This window comes from Plodia interpunctella, chromosome 10 (assembly GCF_027563975.2).
Source record: "Plodia interpunctella isolate USDA-ARS_2022_Savannah chromosome 10, ilPloInte3.2, whole genome shotgun sequence".
Lineage (NCBI taxonomy): Eukaryota > Metazoa > Arthropoda > Insecta > Lepidoptera > Pyralidae > Plodia > Plodia interpunctella.
The window spans coordinates 3,456,441-3,474,659 of NC_071303.1; the positions used below are offsets into that span (position 1 = coordinate 3,456,441).

The following is an 18,219-nucleotide window of genomic DNA, read 5'->3' on the forward strand; positions in this document are numbered from 1 at the left end:
TATGTATGTCAGTCTGTGTCATCGTAGCAACCTAACGGCTCAACCGATATTGATCTAGTTAATTTATTTGTTTGAAATAGAATTTATCAATATTAAACTTCGGAGAGGGGAAATTTTTAATTTAGTTTTTATTTTTGATCTAAAGAGTTTTTGACTATTATTCGTGGATCGTCACAATCTTCGATCGTCAAATCTTATTACAAATTAAACAAAATATTATTTGCACGATTCTATACTACATATACTTCAATTTATAATTGGAAATTACTAATTATGTAATGATATTATATAGGTATATTTATTCTTGTTTCAATACAGATATAAGTCGTTGCACCAACGAGAATGTAAAAATGGAAGCTAAATTGGAAGGCCAATTTTTAAAAAGCAATGGATCGCCATACACTGAAATGTAATAATTTTCACATTCAATTTTCAGTATATACTTATAAATCCGTAATTTGCATTTTGCAAGCATTCTCAGTTATTACAAGCTTTTAAATAACTTGTCTTGTTAATGTAGGTAAAATCATGGAAGTTAGTAATGACACGCTTGCCAGCATGCGATTTACCTGATGGTTCATCCAGGATCGGCCCCCGACGAGGGAACTTCCCGACGGTTTACTGCACGGACATGATTTTTTTGTCACGCAATATCACTATGACGACAAATAAATGCTTGTTTTAAAAATAACAATTTAGTAAGAAAACTCATTTTCATTCATAATATATTTGAACTTACTTTGGGGCTAGCTCAATTTGTGTGATTTGTCCTAATATATGTATGTATTATTATTGTTTGTGAGAATTATGTCGCATCTGCATTCGAAGGAAAGTGAATAAAAACAAAATTACTATGCATTTATATTTTTATTCAAAGACATTTTATAAAAAGCTTAAAGGTTATTACGTTATGGCACTATCACTTGTCATAAATAATAATACTTATATTCATTTCACAACATTAATATACTTAGATCATGGGCCAAATAACTTTCTACGAATAAATGAACAAAATGCTTTTAAAATTATATTTTAAAGTATTTTCTCGAGGTAGTAAATTCTTTTTTATTATTCTATATTATATACTTACTATATATTATATCAAATTAGCAGGCAACAAATACTTCTACTTGGTTTTCAAGTTTTCTAAATCAAATAAAAAAAATAGTTTCAAAAGCATAAAAGAAATATCGTATATAATTGGTTTTAAACTAATTTTTCTTACTTGCTGTCCTCAATGCAGACAAGATAGCCTACAAATTAGTACTATTACGTATTTTTTGTCTATACTATATTCTATCTAAGCCTAGAAATAAAGTCCATTTCTTGGATTGCAATTTTAAATTTGGTCAATACGTTTGAAGCAAAAACATTTACTTTCTATGAATAAAAAAATTTACAATTACAACTATTTATACAGGGTTATTAGAAAAACGCCAGTTCATAGGACCAGAAGGCCTATACCATGAAACATACAAAGACGTAACACGTTAATAAAGTCCACATGCTGTCTCTTTTTCACTTATCGTGTACGCATCGTGTAAAAGAGAGAATGACGTACTATGTGTTCCATGTTTCATGGTCAGGCCCCGCCTTTTATCTAACATCATAAAAAACCTAAATTTGAATTGAATTTTGAAATTGGAACAACATTAGTGTTACGAGTTGTAAATATTTACAATTATTATAATATGAATTAAAATTCATCAGAAAAAATTTCAAACTATACCGCGTGAGTATGCGGTTGTTGGAGGGGCGTCACTCGCGCAAAGGTGCAAACATAGTAAACACTTGAAAATTCAATATCATATTGAGTTATGTCGTACCTCTTAACAAAAGCAGTTTATGATGTTAAGTTTCAAATCGTGCTACAGTGTTTTCAGTGATAAATAGTAGGTTATGATATCATAAAAGTAGGTTATATATAAAAAATAGGGTATTTTAATCGATGGCGAAATCAATTATATTTCAGTAAAAGCAAAGTCTGTAAATAATGTAAGTAAAAATAAGTGAGTATTTTTCGTTGAGAGTATAATAATAACCTAACAAGAGGAAGGGGTTCTCAATTTATTTGACTACCTCAGTGGCGCAGTGGTAAGATTCTTGCCACTGAACCGAGAGGTCCCGGGTTCGATCCCCGGTCGGGTCATGATGGAAAATGATCTTTTTCTGATTGGCCCGGGTCTTGGATGTTTATCTATATATGTATTTATTATAAAATATAGTATCGTTGAGTTAGTATCCCATAACACAAGTCTCGAACTTACTTTGGGGCTAGCTCAATCTGTGTGATTTGTCCTAATATAATATATTTATTTTATTTTATTTATTTAATTCACAGCAATCTTTTATTTTAATTAAATCTAAAATTTATTTCAAACTTTATCTAATATTGAAATCACTGTGTTCACAAAATTAATTTAACTTATAAAATACATCTATAACAAGCTTCGTTAAAAAGGTAAAGTAAATTACTAGATTATTTCAAAATAAATTTGATACTTAAGAAAACAATGATAGATACTTAATAAATTATGTACAATAAAAATTAAGAACGCTATGCAAAGTCGAATAATTTCTTTACTGTGCCGTATACAAGTGAAGGCATAAAGCGATTAATTAAAAAAAAAAAACTAATAATACTTACCTAATAACAACACTTAGCATTACAAGTGCTTTTAGCTATTGCATAAGTAGGAACTTACAGTAAATTCTGGGTTTTCAACATATTTTAAAAGTAAAAATGTTCGTCTAACCATAACTTAAGTGGTTTTTAGTGGATGTTATACTACTTCTGCTGAAGCGTCCTCTTTGTCGTAATCTTGACCTGGAAATTCGATAAACACTTTGTGAATCAACTTTTTTTCAATATATTTTTATAGTTTACTGAATCTTGCTCGGGGCTCAGCTAAGATGATTGTAATGTTATGTCTTTTTTCGGTACTTATATATTTAGATTATACTATATAGATTGATGAAATTTCGTGTATTGTTTGTTGTTGTAGTTATTAAGTGTAGGTAATCCATAAAAAAATAATAAACAAACAAATAAATCTACTTTTGCATTTATAATATTAGTTAGGTTACTAAATTAGGAGGACATATACGTCATTGATAAAATACAGCTGTTAGTGAGTTACAATTATAATACAACCATGCTGGACACTACATACGAGGCTGTGTTTATGCGCGACATGAAGCGGAGCGCGATAATTAAGCCTAGTATGTAATGATAAATACACACGTGTGTATCACACGACATTTTTTCGACACATGTGACTAAGCAAGTCTAAGCAATTATGTCATAATATTTCAAGTACATATAAATAAATGAAGAAGTGTCTAAGAACTTTTTTTGTAAATTAATAACAGTATAATAAATTAATTGACCGTTATTAAAGTTTATCACTTACACATGATGTCTCTCTGACTTCAATAATCTAATCTTTTTGGGCGTTGTCTCTACGCAAAGTACTATGTACTTATTATCGCATCTTTGCCTGCAATAAAAAAAAAACTTCAATTATTTGCTGGCAACCAATCAGCCCTTGCCGTCGATTTTTCTCTTTAGTTTCCGTACTTAAAATAAACAAGTAGGTACATAACTAATTATTTTTTCTCTCTCTTAATGGAGCGTATTTCTTTTTAACCCCCGACGTAAAAACAGGGGTGTTATAGTTTAATGTAATTTAAGTTTAATGTATCTGTGTATCAGTCCGTGGCATTGTAGCTCCTAAACGGATGAACCGATTTTCGTTTAGTTTTTGTTTCATACCTAGATAATTTTATCCCGAGTGTTCATGTTTCATGGAAATCGGTTCAGCCGTTCAAAAGTTGTAGCGAAATGCATATTGAAAGTATTTTTTCTTCTTTTTTTAACTTGTCTAACAAATAAACTTGTGTTTCTAATTTCAAATCGAAATAAAAATCGTGAATACTAACGGTTCCCCCAGCAATAACCTCTTGCTAAACAGCGAGGTTGCTTCCCCATAATGTACGGGACTCTCGCTCTCCCAATCTTTACAGAAAGTGTTCCTGGTTCGATTCCCGAATATGTCACTGCCGTGCCACACCCATTTCTTTGGCCTGAAAAGAGTAAAAAAGCACTGGTAAAAAAGCAATGGTATTAATATTGAAAGGTAGGTTTTACATGAGTATATAGTTGATTTATTTTCTAATGAGCCTCAATTTCTCTATGATCCTGATATTTTTCTAATAAGTGCGAAAGTTAAAATGTGTATGTGAGGATGTCTGTTATTCAATCACACAAATTCTACTCTGCGAATTTCGATGAAATTTGGCGTAAAAATTATAATCTGAAAATAGCAGATATCAGATATAGTATTGTTAATCTTGAAATTCTTACGGTAAAATGCCCTATTGCACAGATTAAACTGATATAATATGTAATAATATTACATATTAATCTGTTACAGTTTAATCTGATCAAACTGTTACTTACCACGTCGGATCCCTCATCACGTTTTTCCCGTCGAAACTGAAAATGTCTGCGTTCTGATTGGCGAATAAAGCTCCTGAGCCACTGAACATGCTACTCCACGAGTCCATCAGCAGTTCTCCTCTTAGGTTTACAACGGGCAGGTTTTCTGCGTGGAAGTTTACCATGTGCCTTATATTTCTTATGCTGAAACAAGAACAATATAGTTATTGCTTTTATTTTACAAAACTTATTAATCTATATATGATGCAGCATATGATGATTACATCATATGCTGCATCATATTATTATTATAACACAATAGTAGAAAATAATTAAAAGTAATACTGAATTTTCCAAAGTTTCAGCATAGTTGGCAACAAATGGCTCAAGATAACACAACAGACCTTTGGATAACAAAAGCGGTGGCCTTTGCCCAAGTGTGGGACACATAATACAGGCTATTAAAAAAAAAATTGAATTTTACGCTAGGTGTGTTAGTGTTGTGAAAAGTCTTTATCAAAAATTAGACGTGCGTGGAACACGGCATCATAACTATTATCGTATGTAGGTCCGTCCGTATGTTACAACCATTTAATTTAAAAATTGGTAGATAATGTTTTTAAACTTTTAATGTTTTTAAACTTGGTTGGTAGATAATGTTTTCCGTAAATTACTGTGCGATTTTTATACAAATATCAAAAAATAAAAAATATAATTCAACGGCAAAATCAAATTACTGACCTATTAGTAAGAAACGGTACGAAATTTCCGGTGATTTTCAACTTTTTCGACTGCTTGTGGCACTCGGCTTCTGCGGCAGACCAGCCTCTGCTGTTTCGCGCCAGAATATTACCAGTGTGTGGCGTATTTAATGCTCCAATACGGATCTGTAAAAATAAAGACAGAAGATTCTATTGAATATGAGGCCTTTTAAAAATAAATCTCAATTACAATGTAGTTTGTAGGTAGTTATTTATACAAAAACTAAAAACTACTAGTATCCAACTGAGAAATTGATATTTCGCTCTTATTGTCGAATGTACAGGCTTACTGGTATCTAACGCATAACCTTCCAAAGGCGCATAAGATACCTAAAGACTTAACATTTTTTGTTCTACGACCTTAGTCTAAAAGTAATAAATACAAACATTTCCCTTTTTTTAGTTTTAATGTCGTTTCTATAAAACGTTAACTCTATGTTCGATTCCGCTACATAACATAGAGTTAAATATGTAGAATGGCAAATTAAAAAGTTTTTTTTATATGAAAAAAATAACTACGAATCAGTCGTAGAATAAAAGTTGCTTGTTTTGATGTACCCAAGTTGTCTTTAGTAGTTTTTGCGTTTGATACCAGTAACTCTGTATAAGAAGTATTAAATATTTGCTAAATAGTATGCACTTATTTTAACCATTGACAAATTTGAAATAAATAAATGTACAAAGAGGGCTTAATACGGGTTTGTAAATCATATTTATTTACATTTTCGATATCGAAACGAGCGTTTAACCAATCACAGTGCGGCATTGTGGCAGGACGACAACTACACTGCAATGTGATTGGTTCGCTGCGTCTCACTGTAAAAATAATAGATAGTAAAATGTGAAGTTGCACCAGTCAACTTGGACCTTTAACCTGAACGCGATGTAAGCCAAAACAAGTTTTTTACAAAAATGTCATTTTTGTCACAAGTTTTTATTGTCGTCAGAGAGATCTTATGGTATTCAACGCCTTACAAAAAACCCATGTCCGTATTGTCCGTGCTGTAAACGATTGAGGAGTTCCCTTATTTATAACCGATCCGAGTGTACCTACTAATTCCATGGAAGTAAGTCATTTGATTCAAACGTCAGCGGCGCACAGGTCAATGACAGTTGACTGGTGCAACTCAACCCTTTAAAAAGTACTCACATGATTTCCGTGCATAAATACAGGTTCGGGTGGTGGTGACGATGATGAAGTATATTGTGCAACGTGTCTTGGCGCAGCCGTGTGCATTTCATTTGCATCCAGCATTCTACCCATCTGATGAGAAACAATCATTATTATTGGCTTTATTTTCGTAATCACCATTTTATTTATTTATTTTTTAAAATTGCAGAATATTACAAAAAGAAAAATATGTAAAGGTGGACTTAACGCCATTTATAGCATTCTCTACCAGTCAACCATTAGACCAAACAGATCAACCATTATTAATATCAGCCATTTTTAATGAACTCATTGCAGTGTTGGGGCATTGACCTTTCTTAAGGCGCTATGTACCCGCACACTATCGACATTATCAGATATTTGCCATACTATTTATGTACAGAATTTTATTAGAAAGCATTAGTTTTCCATTACGCAATGAAGTCGCAACGATTACGGTGGCCACCAAAATCCGTTTATTCAACTGTGACCACATTGTATTATAACAATAACTTTAACGTTTCACAGCTTCATTATTTGCGATTTTTGAAGTTCCGTGTTCCATTAATATTGCGTATATTATTATGCAGTTAGAAGAAAATATGTTTTAATAAAAGTCCCGCCGAGGAATCAAGGAGACGGAAAGTAGGATAGCGGACTGCGGGCTCCGACGGCAGAGAAACGAATCGGGAAAATATTTAGATGAGTAAATTTCCACGCCGAGGAATCGTTCAAAAGCAATAACTCAATAACCACAATTCTTACAGTAATGTGTTGCCAGCCGCTTTCTACCCTAAGCAGCAATATTTTCTTTTGCAAAACATAGGCCAGTGTTCCCAAAGGCGTGCTCGCAGTGCGCTGCGAAGGAAATTGAAATATTTTAGATATGAGTATATGCTGGAAAAGGAGTATATCATTATTTATTTCACACTAGCTGTGCTTTAGGGCTTCGCTCCGGTGGGAATTTCGAGCTGAAAGATATCCTACATGTTATTACCATGTACGAAATTTAGACATGGATTTACGTTTATTTATATGCCACAGATAGTATTATTTATTATGTATTACTCGAGTGAATAAAAAGAAAATATAAATTAAAGCAACAAAATAAAAAATCTATAAAATAAATTAAAATTTCATCGAAATTCTTACACCAAACATCCAAAATGTCGACTAGTATAACACATTTGGAATAGGTCAAAAAAAGGCAATTCTACCTTGAATAGTGCTGTTGTAGTGCTGTAAATAACTGTAGTCGTCGTGTAGGAGAAATCATCGTCGTCCATTGGATCATCTGAAGAAAGAAAAATAGGTAGCACTCCAGAATGTCGGCGGAAATGAAAACTTGAATATTAAGGTTGTGCATTTTGACGTCTTACAAATTTTCGATTAGGTCACGTGTCCGCGAGTTTAACATTTTTTACCCATGACAAAAAGTGCACAACGCCGCTAAATAATTTTTTTCACTTCAAAAAAATATAAAAATTCTACATCAGTACTTTATTTTTATTTATACAGATATGTCACGTCTTCATCCCTTACGGGGCAGACAGAGCCAAGAGTAACAAAACTCGAAGGCCAGGTTGAACTGTACGGTAGGCTAATAAGCCTACCGTACAGTTCAACTAATACGTTTAATTGAAATTATACACTGATAGGATGCTAGCACATCACCTATGAGAAGATTCTCGAGTTTATTTACACAATTATTACAGTATTGTTTATTCAGATATGAATATTTAAGACAACATAGCCAAAGACGAGTGTTTTTTTTTTTTTTTTTATCTTTATTTAGGCAACAAACAGTCGTTTACAAAAATAGAAATTTACATAAACTATGAGTACAATTTAAAGACCTATAGTGCCCTAAAGTGCTATATTTATATAATAAAAAGGGTTAATTACATGGCAGGAATTTGTAAATAAAATTAACTTAGCGTAGCTTTCCGCTGTTGCTGGGAACATAACAGTGTTAGGTTAATTAGGTTTGTTATATAATTATAAGTTTGTTATAAAATTATATTACTATCAGTTATTATGAACTAGATTGAAAAATGAGTTTTAATCGTTTTAGAGTAGTATTTAATAGATCTATATTTCTATATTCTTTATTATATATGGTGGTGGAACGATGTATAAATGAGTTACGAGTATAGTTTTTGTGTAAATGTGGAGGAGAGAAAAGTGGAATTTTACGTGAGGGACGTACAGGTAAACGCCTAGGAGTAACAAAGGAAATTTTACTCAGAAGTTTTGAAGAATCAATTAAATTATTAAGAATTTTATATAGAAACACCAAATCAAACATTTTTCGCCTGTCATTTAAGGAAAGAAACTTATGATGAAGCAAGGCCTTATTATATGATTCAAATTGTGTACACTCACGAAAATTTAAAGATTTTATAAACTTTTTTTGTACTCTTTCGATTCTATCTATGTGTACTTTATAATTAGGATTCCATACAACACTCGCAAAGTCCAAAATAGAACGAACAAATGCAAAGTATAAAATTTTCATTGTGATGGTTTGTTTAAATGGTTTACTAATTCTTAATACAAAGCCTAATTTTTGAAAAGCTTTTTTTATTGCGAAATCAATGTGTTTCCTAAATGAGAGTTCAGAATCCATAATTATACCTAGATCTCTAATTTCTGTTACTCTCTGCAAAATTTCGTTATTTATTTTATATTCGTATTTAACAATATTTCTTTTTCGTGAGTAGGTAATAATATAGCATTTATCTGTATTAAGATAAAGCTGATTAGAGGTACAGTAGTCTTGAAGAGCCAGCAAGTCCTCCTGTAATCTGTTACAGTCAACCACAGACCTAATTATTTTATATATTTTATTATCGTCAGCATATAAAAGGTGGTGACTGTTATTAAATATGTGTCCTATGTCATTTATATATAAGGAGAAAAGCAAGGGCCCAATATGGGAACCTTGTGGGACCCCGGAAGGCACAGGTAAAAATTGCGAACAGTATCCTTTAATACAGACGGCCTGACTCCTATTACTGATGTACGATTCAATCCACCTAAGGAGGCAGCCATGTATGCCGGCTTCTTCGAGCTTCAAAATAAGGAGTTTATGATTTAATTTATCAAACGCCCGGGAGAAATCGGTATACACGACATCCACCTGTTCATTGTTATCCATAGCTTGTGATAAAAAGTCAGTAAAAGTTACCATGTTACTTTCAACACAACGACCCTTGAAAAACCCGTGTTGTTCTTCTGCAATAAAATTTCGAACTGACAAAGAAAGATGATGAGTCACGAGTTTTTCAAAAATTTTGCCTAGAATAGATAATTTTGAGATTGGCCTATATTCAGTTATTTGTTCTTTGTTTCTATTTTTTGGAATAGGCGTAATCAAAGATTGTTTCCATTTATATGGAAATACACCTGTATCTATTGATTTTTGAAAAATAATTAACATTGGAATTGCAAGTTCTTCGGCGCAATTTGATATAAGCACAGGATGGATGTTATCGGCCCCGGCCCCTTTGTGTATATTTACTTTCTTAAATTCACAAACTATGGTTTCTAACTCGAATTTTATGTGACTTATATCAACAGTTGTGTCATGTGTTTTATCTTGTGATCTAGATGAAAAAGTGGTTTGTGAACTTACACCATTCGAAGAGATAAAAACAGAACCAAAACAATTATTAAATGCGTCACAAATTTTGTTTCCATCAGTTAAACACTCATCTTTATAGAACATATTTTCTGGAATGTCGTTATGATTCTTTTTTGATTTTACAAATGACCAAAATGAGTTAGGGTTTTTTCTAATATTTTCTTCTGAGAATTTAATATACCTATCATAGCAAGACCTTTCTAATTTTTTAAAACGTTTTCTTAAAATGGAAAAAGTATAATAATCTTGCAAATTTCCAAAGCACTTCCATTTTTTATGACATTTTTCTTTCTCTTTATCTAATTTTATCAAGGGTTGCGTGTACCAAGGAGGGAATTTATGTTTGCTATTAAATTTAGAAGTAGGTACATATTTTTCAATAAATTCGTCAAAAACACTATAAAAGTAATCTACCATAGAATTAACGTCAGACAGAGTGTTGAACTTACTTACCCAATTAATGGCATTGAGTTCCATTTTTATAGACTCGAAATCGGCTTTGAAAAAAAGTTTTCTCTTACTTTTCGCATCACTTAAGGAAGATGGAGAAAGAAAGTTAGTGTTTAAAATAATATTTAAGGATTTATGATTCGGATCTTCTTTTACTAAAGGAAAATTACAAGAGTTAACAGTGCATAATTCATTACTAAAAACTAAGTCTAACATTCTATTGTTTAAATTAAATTGATTATTATATTGGGAAAGCAATGAAAAGTTCAAAAAATCCTCGGTAATACAGGCCAAGTTATTGTTATTGGTATGTATATCCATGCATTGGTTATCTACATTATGTGACCAATCCGCTAAAGTGACATTAAAATCACCAAGAACCAGAAAGACGTCGTCTGGATGAGCGTTTATAAAATCGATAACCCTGTCATAAAATGAAGTAAGCAAACACTCATGATTCGGTCCGTGAGATATATACGTAGAAATAATGTGTAAGTAGCGAGGCGATGCAGCGCACGGACGCCGAAGGTCAGGCGAGTACGGCGGCGAGCTTAGCGCCACGGACACCCATACCTCATCTGCCGGCGGCGGCGCACGCATGTCAATCCTGTGTACCGGGCGCAGGTCGCGTCGCACGGCTATCACAACACCGCCACCCATATCCATACCGCTTGCTATTGGGTCGCGATCACATCGATACACCGAGTACCTATTATCAAAGTACTCGGAATCATAAAGTTATCATTGAGCCAACTTTCGTTTATGCATATAATGTCATAATTTCCTGACAAAACATTTCCTAAAAATTCATGTGACTTTGTACGTAAGCCCCGCACGTTTTGATAGTAAATGGAAATATTATTGTTACCGAATTTTAAATATATTTATTGTTCCACCAGCATATTCGAAACAAATAATAAAATTTAAGACTATATAGAAATAATTACGAGTACATGTTTTCTTACTATAAAAATAAATGCAAAACGAGTTTAGGGTATTAAATATAACTATTATTCTTAACACATTCAACCGGAAATTAAATAGACGGCATAGTCATTTGATTTTGATGAGATCAGATTCACGGGACACCAAAATAGCATGCGAGGTATCACTTTTTCGCACAAAAATTTTACAGTCTGATAACCATATATATTTATATAACTTTTCCTTGGCTATTTTACGAACTTGCTTATAAAGTAATTTATTTTGTGGTGTAAGATGATCACTGATGAAGATGGGACTCGCTGGACCATCCAAACCGGCATCTGCAGTGGTGAGTCCGCGTCGCGCCCGTGCCGCCGTCAACATATCTGTCTTGCGTTTTCTTTGATTAAAACGGACGATAATATTTGGTGCGAGACTAGCATCACGCGCTGGTTTTATCTCACTTGTCTGGGCATTATTGAAACGTCTTACCCGGTGGATGAAATCAATGTCTGTGGGCTCAAGAGAAATGCCAATCTTAGACGCAATATTACCAACAATGGTGTACAGGTTTTCGCCCTTGACAATTGGTATGCCGGTTATTTCTAAGTTGTTGATTCGTCCTTGTTGCTCTTTTAATCTTAATTGGTCTGTGAGTTCACTAACTTGAGACGCAAGGCTATTAATATCACATTCAATATTGTCCACTTTTTTATTTGTTTTATCATCTGATGATCTCAAATCTGTGATCTCCTTTTTTAACGTTGATTGATCCTCAATAATTTTGTGCATTGTAGCATTTAATTCATTAATTTGTCCTGTAAATGAGTTCACATCATCTCGCAACATGTTTAGTGAACTATTTAACTGTTCAGATTGAGTTGCCAGTGATTCATTGAAAGAAATGGTCATTTTCCTTTGAAAGTCACTCATAATTTCCTGGATATTACAGTGACAATCCGGTGTTTTCCTCTTGGGCCGGTTGGCTTCATGTTTTGGCGATGGAGTTTTGCGTGTGCTCATAGTTAATTATTGTTGTAAACACAAAACACGATAAAATATATTAGATTGAAGCGAGCTAGGCACGTATTCCGCTTTGTCATAAAGCAGGTAGCAATAAAAAGGTAGCCGACAATGTTTATGTAAATTGCACCTTGATTGCACTGATGCACCATTCAAATTAGCACGCACTTACTATAAGACCGGTAATTGAGTCACAAAGCAATGAGATAAGCGTCCTGCCACGAACGAACACTCGACTGAACTGATAACTATAAGTATATTGAAATATACTATAAGTATATTGAAACTGTATGATACACATTACCTAATATAAGGAGTGGGTAGTAATTATTTGGTGATGTACCTTACCTGATGTACTTTCACTTATAGAATAGAAACTGTTTTGTGAAATGACATTGCCAGGGTCTCCTTTGGGACCCATTACAGAAACGCCAGGGGGTCCTGGAGGCCCAGGTGGCCCAGGAGGTCCCATCACAGGAACTGAAGTGTTTGGACAGGTACATTGACCGGCTGGGCCTTGGGTTCCAGGCTTCCCTTGAGGTCCCATTTCACCCTTCTCGCCTTTAAGACTCTTCAGCTGTAAAATGCATACTAATGATCACAAACAGGAATGTATATGTTTGTTTTTCTTACACGTTTTAACTGATCATTGGGTTGATATGATTTTTTACGAAATATTTGAAGAGTTAGTGAGTGACAGAGTATATAGTAATAGGTAGATATTTGCAGCATGCGGAGCTTTAGGCAATGGCCAGTGTAAACATATTAATTCTATTGTATTAATAGCCAATGATACGAATTGACAAACGGAGGACCTTTACATTTGAACATTTTATATGTTGCTATATTTATATAGGTTTATTATGTATGCATAACTTTATAACATTTTCAAATAATCAAATATTTTATTTAATCTCGATTAAAGCACTCGAAATGGTTTTACACGAGTTAGTATTAGCGTTTGTAAAGTAATGTATTCAAACTAAATTCAGTCCAATATTTGATCGTTATAAAAAACTTCCAATCAGAATTTACCTTTTCATGATCGATGCTGTCCCCTTTTTGACCTTTTGGACCTGTCTTGCCATCTCGTCCCCTCGGTCCCTGAAACATTTCATTATAATAACCTCAAAACTTTTGCGAAAATCCCGTAGAGAAACTTGATTTAAGGCTTCTTATCTTGCTAATCCAATAAATTTAACCTAATGAGTCCTTACCGCTCGACCTTGAGCACCAGGATTGCCCTTAGCTCCCTTGGGACCAACTTTTCCTTGATCTCCCTTGCTGCCCTGTTAAAGAAACATATTTTTCTTTATACGTCACGAAATATTTTGGCTTCTATACAGGTTTGTTCACGTTTCATTTTTTATTTTTTAAATTTGCATAATTTTTGATAATTTTTTTGGCTAATTTTAAAATTAAATACCTAGATAACAAGCTAAAACATAAATATCTATATCAACTGAGTAAAAACTATCAATGCAATGAAAAATATATTTTGGTAAAAAATATTTCTTATGTTTTAGGTATATTTATGAGTACCTTCAACAAAGCAATCTCGTGCAATGGCACATTTCCTGGAGGACCCATTGGGCCCGGAGCGCCTGTGTCTCCTTTGTCCCCGCGGGCCCCAACTGGGCCCTGAGGTCCAGTAGGCCCTCTTTCACCCTGTGGCCCAGGTCTGCCATGTTTTCCATCAACTCCTGTATGTCCAGGGGGACCGGTTAGACCCTGATCTCCTTTCTCACCCTAGAATTATGAGAAGTTGAAACATATAATAATGAATGAAGTTTCGAGTAAATTTTCAGTTTTATTTGGGTATTTTTTAACATTTAGATTATCTTGAAAACATTTTTTAAATAATTTGTTCCGATTGATATATTTATGATAGGATATTGAACTCGGTATCTGATCAACATTCTAAGGTACTACGAGTATTTGAACCTAGGGCCCGAATCTTATGCAATCGAAGTTCACGTCATCACATTTTTTCAATTTTTTAAGTTTGCTTTTTTCATACAAAATTACAAACCAAAAAGTTAATTCAACCAAAATTTTCGATTGGAAATTTGCTTAAAAAAATAGGGAAAGTCAGGCCCCTGAACATTAAAAGAGAGAAATTGCAAGAAAACTTTCGCATATAATTAAGTATGAGTTAAGAAGTATAAATAGTAATACCCCCAGGTATAGTTGCTGACCTTTTCTCCCGCAGATCCTTTATCGCCAGAAAAACCTCTTAATTTTTCTATAATTTCTTCTCCTGAAACAAAATTACAATTAATTTGCTTTTCAGATTTCATTAGAAACGTGTTAACATCAAATTTCCTTGATTCTATATTCTCAAATGGTTCTTCGTAAAAGTTTTTAGATTAATTCAATCAGAAAGATCTGAGATTACTATATTTCATTAGGCAATACGAGTACAAGGAAAAGTAAAGAAAAATTCCAAAACACAGATCTTTCTGATTGAATGAATCTTATTACAATAAATCTATATGCCCAATGCACGGGACCCTCATCCCCGAAAGTATTGGCTCAGAACCTTCATCATATTTACCCAAACAGTTATACTTCCGCCTGTTTACGACAATTCATGTAAAACAAAATAAAGGGAAACAAAGTGATTTAGATAAAAAGAATCCCAATGCTTTCCATTCGACCGAAAAATGACACAAGCAGATGCGGTATTAAGTTATCGATGCGTAAAAGATTTTCGCGACACAATCATCCCTTCTCGCTCTCTGAAAGTATAAAACGAAAGAGATAGACATATAGAACCCAAGTTCATTGGGTAAAAGCATAGTACGAACCTGGATATGGATCAAAGCCAATAGAACCAAAAAATGTTTGGGGATTCAATCTACTTTCGTTATTACTCCGACATGACCAGAATGCTTTGTTTGTTATTGAAATTTATTCAGGTTATCTATCTTTTGGACTAGAAAGGTCTAAATAAGCAGTAAAATGTTTGGGCCCGTGAAGAATTTCGCTTGGAATAAATCTGAAAACTCACTTTCCGAGGCGTCTATGTCTTCATCTAAAATTGAGGAAAGTTTTGCCGCGGCGCCAGGTGGGCCGATTTCCCCTTTCTCCCCCTTGTCACCTGTAAAATTTTCAATACATGTTTCAATTTTGAATTTCAACATTGATATTTTATTGAAATACATATTATTCTTAACAATACAAGATCATTTTGTCAAAATTAATATTAGCTAGGAAAAATAAGTTTTATCATTATAGGTATTTTTTTGTAATTAAACTCAAAATTCAACGGTTAAATAAACCATAGCTCTAAAAACATAAGTAATTGAAAAGCAATTTCCATCTAGCTATCGTTATTAGACTGACATCATAGATTGTTACAAGCAGATAAAAAATACCTTTTTTCCCTGGATGGCCATGGCTACCAGGCACTCCAGGAATGCCGTCGATGCCTGAAGAGCCCTGTTCACCCTTCTCACCCCTAGGACCTTCGGAGCCCATATCACCCTGTTAAATTTAAAATAACTGTTAAACCTTTTTTCTATTACGGGAACACTTTACACAATTATTACATGACACTAATTTGTTATTAACTAAGTCACATCCATCCGCTATAAATATGGGGTATTCCTCACCTAAATTTTGTTCAGATGATAATTATAGTACCTTTATAATACCTTTAATTTAACTAACAAAATTAAACATGCTAAAAGTGTCACTTTGCAATTTGTCTACTTACTTTGGAAATAAAGCGTTTATATTTGATAATAAAATAGCAGGTACGTATTTTCTGTATGCACAAGATCCATTCTTCTTCCCATATGTATATATCGAAAATAATCTAATGTCTATTTTTCAGTTAAGACAAAGCACGATAAACAAATATCAAGTTTTATTAATGCAAATGTATCATGATACGTAACTAAAGCGTTTTAAGGCGTTTTAGATGGCTTATAATATAATATCAAACCACTTGTTGAAGTTTGTTAATTACCCGATCACCCTTTTCACCTCTCATTCCCGGGTGCCCTTTCTCTCCTTTGTCCCCGCGTTCCCCTGTGGGCCCAGGCGATCCCGGAGGTCCAATAGGACCTTGTTCACCTTTTTCACCAGGAACTGCTACTGTTGCCTCTTCTGTTTTCTGTCGAAATTCGGTCTGATTTATACAAACAAAGATACAGTTATATACATATCATAATTTGAAAGAAATAATCTCCATGGTTATTAAGTAAAAATGTAAAATTTAATACGATCTTAAAATTATTTAAAATATCACCTTGTAACCAGGACCAGGAGGTCCCGGTGGTCCCATTCGCCCCTCAGGCCCTTGGGGTCCTCTCTCGCCATCTTTACCCGGACGGCCATCAGTTCCAGGCTCACCATAATTTCCTGGAGGTCCAATATCACCTCTGTCACCTTTCTCACCGTTTAGGCCCGGTGGACCTCTAGGACCCTGTAGTCCCGGTTTACCCTACAGAAAAATAAAATTATGACAAAATATGTAAAACATTATACGGCCTTTTTATGAACTCCAACTATCATGAGAAAAGGTGACTCAAAACGAAAGTCAGTTTGGCTATTTATTTATTTAAATGTGTTTTTTACCTCTTCTCGTTTTGTCTATATAACGATATAGGTACTTCTATAAATTTTGTATGTAATTATACATATCTACATGCACATTTTAGAAGAATTTTTCCTAACTAGTTACACCTATTTAGTAGTTCTTAGAAAGACATATTCAGCTTTTAGCTTCATTAATTGATTAATTCAAACTTTATATTTTCAGAGAGACATGATCATAAACAGAAAGTAAAAACAAAATATTCAGCAGTTTTTGAGTCAGTGTCACTATGAGCAACAATAAATCGTTTCTAACTAACCGTCATACCGGTAGGTCCAGGGTCTCCCGTGTCACCCCTGGGTCCAGACTCCCCTGGAGGACCTCTCATTTCTGGCATATTTCTCAGGAGAGCCGATACCATTGTTTCTGTACACTGACATACCTAAAATTAAATAATGGTGAACAATTTGGATGCTAAAAATTAATGGAAAACGTAATTTTAGTTATGTACTTTATATATGTATAGCGCTATGCAAACAATTTTCTTTTTGTGTTAACATGTGCAATATTAACTAAATTTTATTTTGTTTAGTTTATCTAATTGAAATTTTCTTAAAATTACTTTTTATGGACTTATTCAATGTTAAGAAAAAAAAGTAAATATGGATTTATTATTGAAATCCAGCTTGAAGCAATTTCATTGGAAATTTTGTGTACACAATTTTATAAATCGCGTTTCGTAAAAATCTTAGAATATGTCTATAATATTTTGAAATAGATGAACCCTCAATTTTGTAGTGTGGTTGAACTTACCCCTTTCTCTCCTTTCTTTCCATGAGGTCCAATTGGGCCTCGGGGTCCTACAACTGTCTCGCCGGGCTCGCCCTGGACGATTAATTTTTTTTATTACGATGATTTAATAAATTATTTCCTACTAATTTCAAATTTATACAATAAAATGAAAAATTTTTTGGATGTCGCAAGTAATTAGCTTTTATATAGATATAATTTTTAGTAAATAATTTATGTACCTTTTGCCCCTTTTCACCCTTAATTGCCTTCTCTGAAATCAAACAACAATGACATTTAGAAATTAGTAAGATAAAGGTTGATTTTTTTTTGTTATTTATGTTTTATTTCCAGTAATATATTTTTAAATATTTCAATATGTATGTAAGTATACTTATTGTTTGAAGCGACTTACCATCCGGTGGCTGTAACAAAAACCATAAATTGATTAATATTTCAAAAAAGTGTTTCTAATTCGCTAAAAGTATA

At 33.3% G+C, this 18,219-nt stretch overlaps 1 protein-coding gene across 1 annotated transcript in view; it reads right to left on the bottom strand.

The window, feature by feature from the left end:
* Positions 1 to 859: 859 nt before the first annotated feature.
* Positions 860 to 18,219, bottom strand: part of LOC128672866 (collagen alpha-2(V) chain-like) — a 65,868-nt gene continuing 48,508 nt past the window's right edge. Inside the window, exons 5-25 of the mRNA XM_053750344.1 lie at positions 18,146 to 18,155; positions 17,973 to 18,004; positions 17,755 to 17,826; positions 17,261 to 17,383; positions 16,654 to 16,848; positions 16,372 to 16,518; positions 15,776 to 15,884; positions 15,409 to 15,498; positions 14,594 to 14,655; positions 13,938 to 14,144; positions 13,613 to 13,684; positions 13,431 to 13,499; positions 12,744 to 12,972; positions 7,570 to 7,646; positions 7,118 to 7,210; positions 6,353 to 6,466; positions 5,183 to 5,328; positions 4,463 to 4,645; positions 3,943 to 4,086; positions 3,414 to 3,500; positions 860 to 2,827 (exon numbers count right to left, since the gene is read on the bottom strand). Coding sequence (XP_053606319.1) covers positions 2,752 to 2,827; positions 3,414 to 3,500; positions 3,943 to 4,086; positions 4,463 to 4,645; positions 5,183 to 5,328; positions 6,353 to 6,466; positions 7,118 to 7,210; positions 7,570 to 7,646; positions 12,744 to 12,972; positions 13,431 to 13,499; positions 13,613 to 13,684; positions 13,938 to 14,144; positions 14,594 to 14,655; positions 15,409 to 15,498; positions 15,776 to 15,884; positions 16,372 to 16,518; positions 16,654 to 16,848; positions 17,261 to 17,383; positions 17,755 to 17,826; positions 17,973 to 18,004; positions 18,146 to 18,155 — 2,337 coding nt within the window. The 3' untranslated portion in view covers positions 860 to 2,751. The remainder of the gene's footprint in view (positions 2,828 to 3,413; positions 3,501 to 3,942; positions 4,087 to 4,462; positions 4,646 to 5,182; positions 5,329 to 6,352; positions 6,467 to 7,117; positions 7,211 to 7,569; positions 7,647 to 12,743; positions 12,973 to 13,430; positions 13,500 to 13,612; positions 13,685 to 13,937; positions 14,145 to 14,593; positions 14,656 to 15,408; positions 15,499 to 15,775; positions 15,885 to 16,371; positions 16,519 to 16,653; positions 16,849 to 17,260; positions 17,384 to 17,754; positions 17,827 to 17,972; positions 18,005 to 18,145; positions 18,156 to 18,219) is intronic.